At 41.9% G+C, this 9,143-nt stretch overlaps 1 protein-coding gene across 1 annotated transcript; it reads left to right on the top strand.

The window, feature by feature from the left end:
• Positions 1 to 343: 343 nt before the first annotated feature.
• On the top strand, positions 344 to 5,834 carry LOC114573170 (terminal nucleotidyltransferase 5A). The gene is made up of 2 exons (XM_028605160.1): positions 344 to 1,457; positions 2,427 to 5,834. Exons 1-2 carry the CDS (start codon positions 1,032 to 1,034, stop codon positions 3,240 to 3,242), a joined length of 1,242 nt encoding a protein of 413 aa, XP_028460961.1. The 5' UTR covers positions 344 to 1,031; the 3' UTR covers positions 3,243 to 5,834.
• Positions 5,835 to 9,143: the final 3,309 nt, after the last annotated feature.

The following is a 9,143-nucleotide window of genomic DNA, read 5'->3' as shown; positions in this document are numbered from 1 at the left end:
AATATAAGAGTGAAATTATTTACATTTTGCGATGCTAAAAAAAAATCATCACACTCTTCATCAAATATCTACTTGTTAAAATAAGCTGCACTATTGATAAAAGAAAATGTAGGACAGGTGCAGGGTGGCGTTTGTACAGGAGAGAAAAGTGCTGAGAAATCGATTTAAAGAGAGAAACGTTTTTTTGTGAGGGGTCAGCGTCTGGCCCCCTTTCTCCTCTTCTCTTCTAACGCCCATTCTCCAGGCACGCCTCAGTCTCCACTCGAACTACTATGAGAAGCAGCGGCAGCTATTAGTAGGTGTGGGCTGTCAATCAAACTGACCCGCCCCAACGCCTCTCAGACGGGAAGCACTCTGTTCACAACTTCTACAGCAGCTGTGGAGTGGGACCTTTGTGGCATGACGCAGTACCAACGAGCAACAGACGGCCAAAATGTGAAGGAAAAACAGCCATACGCCAGTTTATGAAAGTAGGTGTGCAGTGAAGAAGTCTAGCAATCTTAAAACGAATGCGTAAAGTTGTTGCTACGCAGTAGGGGAGCGCAATAATCTGTGCGTAAAAGTTAGTCAAAAGAGGACTAAGGTAAAACTTCTGCGGTGGTGGAGACGTTCTCTCGGCTGCGATGGATGCGTCAGTGAGCCTTTGGGCTGTCTCTGTGATGAACAATCATTTCGACCTTTACAGTTGATTTCCAGAGTTTGGCGATAGCGCTGGAGCGGAGCGCGCATCGTGGCAGCAGATGCTGGACAGTGACTAAGCCTTGTGGCTGGAAAGTTCATGAATTGAAACTGTCTGGACTACAAACTTTGTCTAAGTTAGAAGTAGGACAAGCGCAACACCGCCCAACTAGTTCATTCTGTCATATGCGTAAAGACGCTTTGTCGTCCAGCATCTTGTTGTTATGATAGACATCAGCTCCAGCTCTGAACGGTCAGTTCTTCACAAAGTTGCAGCTACCTGATGCCACTACTCCAGCAGGAGTCAGGGGAACGTTTTGTCGTTTACATCCTTCTGTCTACCTCTTCTCAACATGGACGAGAGTGTTGAGTCTGCAGCGTCCGACAGCTGCTCGGACGGGGAGAGCATCAACCTCAGCGTGCTCAACTGGGAGCAAGTGCAGCGGCTGGACACCATCCTAACCGGCTCCATCCCCATCCATGGCCGGTGGAGTTTCCCCACTCTGGAGGTGAAGCCACGGGATATCGTCAAGGTGGTCCGGAGCCGCATGGAGGAGAAGCGGATACATGTCCGGGAGGTGCGACTGAATGGCTCCGCGGCCAGCTACGTCCTGCACGAGGACAGTGGTCTGGGATGGAAAGACCTGGACTTAATATTCTGCGCGGAGCTGAAAGGAGAGATGGAGTTTCAGATAGTTAAAGATATAGTGCTGGACTCTCTTCTAGACTTCTTGCCCGAGGGAGTGAATAAGGAAAAGATCACGCCAATGACCTTAAAGGTAGTATATTGAGTTATTATAACATGTGACTCACATATGTATATAGCATGTTTTGTGTGTCAAAGTTTTAAACCTGACAGGATAGATATTTAACTTTTTTGGTTTTATTTCCGTTCACACTTATGCACACTATACACCCTGCTGCAGCTATGTGCATTTTCTGTTTGCAAATGCACCTACATTAAATGTAAATAAATCATACACAAACAATATTCAGATCTGCCCTGAATACATCCAACCAGCACAGAGATGTAAGCCTTCAGATAGTGAAAAGGTTGGTTTCCAATTCAGAGAGGATTCTGTTTAAGCCAATTGGAGTCGGATCCACATTAAGTCAGCCTTCAGTTACCTGGGATACTGAAGACTACCTAGGCTACTAATGGCCCACCAACAGATTTGATCAGCACAACATTATGACTAACAGACCAAATCCAAGATTTTTATCTGGTGCAAACAGCAGTAATGTCTGGTTTTTGAAGCCTGCTTAAACCATAACTGGTTTTTAACATGTAACACCCACAGCGCAATCATTTGTAAACACCACCATGCATACATGTGTTTTTCAGAAGAATAAAAAAAGTGTTTGATGCACTTGTGCAAGAACTAATGGCTGTGAAAGGAGAGACAGAGAGGAGGAGGAGTTAGTGAACAGACACAGAGGAGGCAGTAGGCCTTTATGACTCAAATATATAACATTAAAATATAATAATATAAAAACACACTATAACTTTAATATAACACAGAGCCAAATGTTTTTTATGATGGTTTATTGGTTAACTATATGCAGGTGTTCTTTGATTCATAAGTATGGATATGAAAGTTAAATCCACCTATATGTACCTATTAACTCCAACAATGTCAATTTCTTGACTTAAGTTTTCAGTCATTAACCTTAAACTTGCACATACATGAGATGCATTGGATTTAGTCTGTGATGACACTTAATGCTTTAACTTGTGTCTGTTTTAGGAGGCCTATGTGCAAAAGATGGTGAAAGTGTGCAATGACTCAGACCGCTGGAGTCTCATCTCCCTCTCGAACAACCGTGGCAAGAACGTGGAGCTCAAGTTTGTGGACTCTCTTCGACGGCAGTTTGAGTTCAGCGTGGACTCCTTCCAGATCCGCCTGGACTCACTTCTCCTCTTCTACGAGTGCTCGGAGCACCCCATGGCTGCCACTTTCCACCCCACCATCCTCGGGGAGAGCGTCTACGGCGACTTCCCCACTGCCCTCGATCACCTGCGCAAGCGCCTCATCTGCACCAGGAGACCCGAGGAGATTCGAGGCGGGGGTCTGATGAAGTACTGCCACCTGCTGGTGCGGGGTTTCCGCGCAGCCTCTGACACAGAGATGAAACTGCTGCAGCGCTACATGTGCTCACGCTTCTTCATAGACTTTCCTGATGTGAGCGAGCAGAGGAGAAAGCTGGAGTCCTATCTGCAGAACCACTTTGTAGACCTGGAGGACAGGAAGTATGACTATCTGGCCACGCTGTACAAGGTGGTGCAGGAAAGCACAGTGTGCCTGATGAGCCATGAGAGGCGTCAGACACTCAGCCTCATCTCTTCGCTGGCGTTGCGGGTCCTGGCCGAGCAGAACGCAATCCCCAACGCCGCCAACGTCACCTGCTTCTATCAGCCGGCTCCTTATGTCTCAGATGGCAACTTCAGCAACTATTACGTAGCGCAGGTTCAGCCCATCTACCCCTGTCATCCCTCACCTCCCCAGCAGTACATTCCTCCTCATCACCATCCCATGTACGCCACCTGGTTGCCCTGTAACTAAACTTTGTGTACGTTCATGCACTTTTGTGTATCCGGCGGAAACTTCTTGAAAGGGGATGAATGATGATTTTTTTGTATCTCCTCCTTGAGAAGGGAATTGAGGGAAATGAGAGAAGGAAGAACATGAGACAAAATTAGATAAAAGGAGAGAATAAAAGAAGGAAGGGAAATGGAACCTGGATCAAGGCAGTGGGCCAGAGAAAGGCTTTTCCCTGGGGTAGGCTGCCACAGCAGGAGCAGCTGAGCACACAGGGAGAGATGCCAATGAGAGAGGCTGACCCATCAGTTTTAGGGTTCTCTCATCAGCACTAAGATTGATTTGGCAGACCCTCAGAGTGACCAACAGCCTGGATACAAGGATTTTGTTCTTGTCCGTTTGCGAGATACTTTTGAAATGATGAACATGTATAATATCCACATCCTCTTCACATTAAAAAACAAACTCACATGCAGCCACAGAGAGTAACGGAGGACACACATGTCGTGCTGATATGCATTCGTGGTCAAACAATGGAGACCTTGTGACTATGTCCATGTGCACGGTGTTTGTATGGGACTCATTTTCACAGGCAATGCAAAATGAGGAACTGGATACTGTTTACAAATCCAAAGATCTAGTTTGATACTGAACTTTATCTGAATTCTTAGACAAAACAACAAAACAATGCATGCTTTATTTCTGTACAGGAATAATTGTCTTTAAGTGCCTAGATAAAGCCTAAAGGGAACAGATACTTTTGTGACTCTTTATGTTAGAAAACTGTTGAGTCATAATTTATTTTCAAGGTGATAATGAATGTACTGCGGAACAGAGAGTTTACCTATGCTGTGTAAGGTCTCTTACACTGAGGGAGGTTTTGGTCCAATTGATTTTCTTTACGACAATGTTTAGTTAAAGACTCTGCTCTTATCTGCAGTCCTGCTCGACAAACGCACTCCCTGATTACCAAAGAGGAAGTAGCAACATAATCTCATCATCTGTAGAGGGAGGGGGGAGGTGGAGGTTGGATAAAAAATGCTTATGAGAGGAAAATAGATGGTGATTTTGAGAGAAATGCACAGAGAAAGAAAGTGGTTTGGCAGCATTTTGCATTTTTATTGGATTGCAAAAATAAGGTGGTCCAATGCACTGCTTAATAACCAAAAACAACTTATCACAGACAGGAGATAATGTTACCATCTCTGGGGGTTGCAATGCGACATAGAAAAGTGTATTTGGATATGTAAACGTTTTGCCCATAATGCATTTCAAAATGCAATTTCATCACATGTAGTCCCATATCAAAATGCATTTAAAATTTGAGATATTAGACTCAAGCTTACTTAAAGTTGCCCTGTGGAGTCTTAATGTAGAAAAGAAGAAGTTATGTTTACATTTAGTCTCACCAAAACGCATTGTGTGTAGGGTTAGTGTGATGGGTTTGCTTTATTTCTCCTAAAACATTTGCAGGGTCCCTTTAAATTATAGAGCGTGGTCTAGACCTGCTCTATGTGAAGAGTGTGCTGAGAGAACGTCTGTTGACACTATAAGTAAAATTTAAGGGAACCTTTAAGTTTCAAATTCGTATTAAACATTCAAAAAAGGGCCAATGTGTTTGAAATGCATTCTGAAACAGGGACAACCAGTTTTCTCAAATTACACTGGAAAGTTTTAATACAATTATATATAATGATATTATTTTTATATTTTCTTCTTCTTATCAAATATACAAAATGGTATTATTTTTTTTTTTACATCATTTGTACATAGTTTGAAATAATTTTCAAACTGTGTATGCACTGTAAGAGAGAAAGAAAGGAGATGTCTGAAAACATCTGCCCGACTCCAAAAACTGTATGTTTGTCAGCGGGGTGGAGGATGGATTGTGTGTGCAGGGATTTAGCAGCAGAGCAAGTCTTGAATGAAGAGGAGTAAAAGCATACTACTGGTAGAGTCAGAGGACCAGCAAAAGAGAATATCTTCAGAACATGTGCTGCATGTAGCCTGAAAAGCTTCAAAGATGATGTAAGCTCAGTGAATATTGGCCAATGTATATTTCATATTCTCATCTTCTTTATGGAAAAGAGTCTATGAAAAAGTTTGGGATGTGTAGAAATTTGGGCTGTATACACAGGTAACTGCGAGCTGTCAAAATGTTATCTCTCCTTAGCGTGGAAACGCACCAAACCAAACCAACCAAAGACCATCACATGGATATTTGAAGGGCAATAAGACAAGTAGGCTTTTGTGATTATTGTAAAAATAACAGGTTCACATTTCTAGCTTTACAAGTACAAGAGACACAGCGTATTCCCTCAGATCTATTTTTCTATCGATCTCTATTTTTGTACAGTTTGGCTGATGTAGCAGGGGGATTCAAAGCTGTGTTTTTATTTTGTGGTGTGTGCGAATTTGTGTTTTGGCTGAAAAAGAGCAGCGCAGGTGGACATGGTGGCTATGCTGAGATGCTGATTTAGCTTGTGTTTCATTTGGGTTTTTGTTGCTCTAAAGAGATTGTTTCACTGTTCTGCGTGTTTTTAACTGCTGTCCTGTTTGGACATGAAAATAATGATATGTGTCCAAGTTGACCAACTTGAGAATTAAAAGCAACAAAAAAAGACCACCTAACAATAGTTGTTCAGTTCAGTTTTTGTTATACCCCTCATCAAATACACACTACCAGCTACAATAACAATCTGCAGGACGTATTTTTTTTAGACGCTTCACCTCATTGAACCTCAGTTTAGCCGAGGTTATTAGCTCTGGCATTTAGGTTTTGTGCCCAGGCTTTGGCAGAGAGAGGAAAAGCCTTCATCAGGTCAATGCCCTGAGATGCCCACACAATCCCAGAAGGCACAACTGCTGCTGCCAGCAAGTGACATCTGAACTTGACGGGTTTTTCCTCCAAGAGACGTCACAAGTGTCAACGAGCGTCAGCAGGCGTCATCGCACTGTTGTCCTCATTAGCTGAGAATGTATTTGCAACAGCATGTAGATGCCATGTATATGCACATACCTGATTACCAGCAGAGCCTTGGTGTCCAGGGACTCTGACTGAGTAGATTGGCTCCAGGTCTGCAGTACTCTAATGCCCAAAGGCCCCAGCCTCCAGATGTCACTTTCCCTGCTGACATTGAGAAAGAAAAAAAATCTTTAGTCTCTCTTTCATGTTTTTTTATTTGTCTGTCTGTCTCTTTGATGTCCTGTTTTTTTCTCTCTTCTTTATTTTCAACTTTTACTTTTCAACTTCACTTTTTATAAGTGCTTGCGTGCAAGTCTAATGCCACTTTAGTGTCACAGAGTACACAGCTTTATGCTATCTTTACCTTCTGTTTATTTGTCCTCACTTATTTTCTTTCATCTTTGCCTGCATGGGCCTCTTGATGAATTCAAGCAGAGAGAGATGAGCTATGCAGAGGAAAACAGGCAACAGCCAATGTTATCCCCTGTTAGGAGGGAGAGAGTGGACACTAAATATAGCCCCCCCCCTCTCAGCCACTGTAAGGACATTAGCCCATATGCAGAAAGCTGATTAGCCTCCCTCCATAAGCATGTGCTCAGTGCTCTGGAGTGGTTACTGCCGAGAGATTTACCAGCTATTGTACTGTAACGCATACCTCCCCCATCTCCGGCCGTCTTTTAGGTCACTCTCGCCACTTCCTTCTCAAGGGCTTAAGGGGAACTGAGAACTAGGGATTGAGGCATTTAGTGTGTTGCACAACAAGGAAAAGAGCTAACCCAAAAACACAGGCAAACTTTCCTCGTTAGTGTAGGTAGTGTGTTACTAGATGTGCTTTTACAGTAAGTAGTATCTTGACAGGTGGGCTGAGCCAAGGAATTGTATCAGGCAGTTTTCGAAGAGGGTTAAATCCTTGTTTTATACAGTCTATGCTTAAAGCTCATGTCCAGCTCATGAAAAATGTAAGCAATGCCCTGATTTCTGACCTGGAGAGTTTGGGGAAATATTCTCTTTCACTTTCTTGCCAAGATATAGATGAAAAGATTGATACCATTCTTATTGCTGTACACAAAGTATGTAGCTTCAGCTTAGCAAAAGACTGGAAACAGCTAGCCTGGCTCTGGCTAAATTTAACATAATCCACCTTTTTTTGTTACCTTTGGACAGAGCCAGGCTTATTGTTTCCCCGTTTCCAGTCTTTATGCTAAGCTAACCACCCGCTGGCTCAAGCTTCATATTTATTGTGCAAAAATCAAAGTGGTATTAATCTTCTCATCTAACTTGTCGAAAAAGCTAAAGCATATTTCCAAAAATGTCAAACAATTGTTCTAAGAAGTTGTAACCCACAGTGAGTCTTTATCAACTAATTTCTTGGGATGGCACATGTGAGGCAGAAAACAGTAGGAATCTGTTGAAAAACTCTCAAAATCTGTTGAGCTATGGACCGGCTTCAAAGATCATTCTTGTGTTTAGAAATATACCACAGCTACAACTTTAGGAGGAGCCATCAAAGAAATATGATGACAAAAGGATTTCTTTGTGATTTATCTTTTCAAATAAGCACTGACAGATTTATTTACTGTAGATTTAGTTATTTAGTTATTTCTTACAGTCCAGGAGGATATTATATCTATCACCACACTGTTTTGTTGTAGCTTTTCAGACACTGATTCAGATTGGAGAGACAGATATATAGACGCCATGATAGATATCCACATTGTGCCGATGGATCTGTTGAAGCCAACTATATGGAATGATGTATTATATTTAACATTAAAACGTCAGTTAAAATGTATGTACTCATAGGATATGATTGTCTAAATGAAATGATAATTACATTTGTAAGGACCACCATGAAGAAGCCTATCCATAATCTAATTTAAGACAGATGGGGTATGAGATCTGAAGGAGATGTGGTTTGAAAAACAAGTGGGCTAAGTGAACCACAAAGGAAGCTCATTCAAATTATAAGTCACTTTTTATTCAGTTTTTCTTTTAAATAGAAAGTTATTGTGATATTATTTTTGTATAAGGTACTTTTTGAAGTGGTCATTTAGTGTTTTTAATGATCAAAACTCTTTCCTTTCTCACTGTTATTCTCTCAGGCTCATGTGTGGGTATTTTCACAGGCAAAGGTTGGCTGGAGTCACATCATTATTGCCATCTTTAATTGATTTGAGCTTCATAATAACAGGAAATGAATAGCACCAAAAGGTCAGTTAGCAGCTTGTAAAACACTGGAATTAAGGGTGTAGTGCTGAAAAGATGGTTTTCATTTGCGTAGAAGTACATGTAGACCACTTCATTTAGTTTAACTCTTATTTAGAAGCAGCTTTTCACAGACACACAATGGAATGATAGTTTTATTAGACATGCACTTATAAAAATAACAGAGACACATTATGCATGATACTTGTGCTTTTTGGACCATAGAGTGACACAGGAATTGATAGCATGTGAAGATGTGTATCAGTCTAAACACACACACACACACACACACACACACACACACACACACACACACACACACACACACACACACACACACACACACACACACACACACTTAGGGCCAGAGGGGTTATATTGGAGATGAACCAGTTGGAGCAAAAGCAGGACCAAGAGTCCATCCAGCTCAGCCCAGCCAGGGTCAGAGGCCCCCGAGTAAATCAAACAAAAGCAAGACCAGAATGTGAGAAACAACGATGCGTGTCTGTCTGTGTGTGTGAAAGAGAGCAAAAGAGATCTGTGAGATCGAGAAAAAAAAGTGTGTGTGGGCATTGTGTGTCTGCATTTGTGTATTTGTGCTGTTTGTGTATTTGTGTTACCGGAAAACGTGTCTAGTTTTTAGTGTGAGACATGTGTGGGTGAAGTTGTTTTTAGAGATTATGAATAGCAGCCTTAAGCAAAACTTGATCCTCTTGATTATTAGGCAACACAATAATAATAATTTCTACTTGCTT

Source organism: Perca flavescens, chromosome 18, assembly GCF_004354835.1.
Source record: "Perca flavescens isolate YP-PL-M2 chromosome 18, PFLA_1.0, whole genome shotgun sequence".
In the NCBI taxonomy this organism is placed as follows: Eukaryota; Metazoa; Chordata; class Actinopteri; order Perciformes; family Percidae; genus Perca; species Perca flavescens.
This window is presented reverse-complemented; position numbering and strand designations above follow the sequence as displayed.

Coding starts and splice junctions, on each gene's coding strand:
- LOC114573170 (XM_028605160.1), top strand. CDS start 1,032: ATGGACGAGAGTGTTGAGTCTGCAGCGTCCGACAGCTGCTCGGACGGG. Junction 1,458..2,426: donor TCACGCCAATGACCTTAAAG/GTAGTATATTGA, acceptor TGTCTGTTTTAG/GAGGCCTATGTGCAAAAGAT.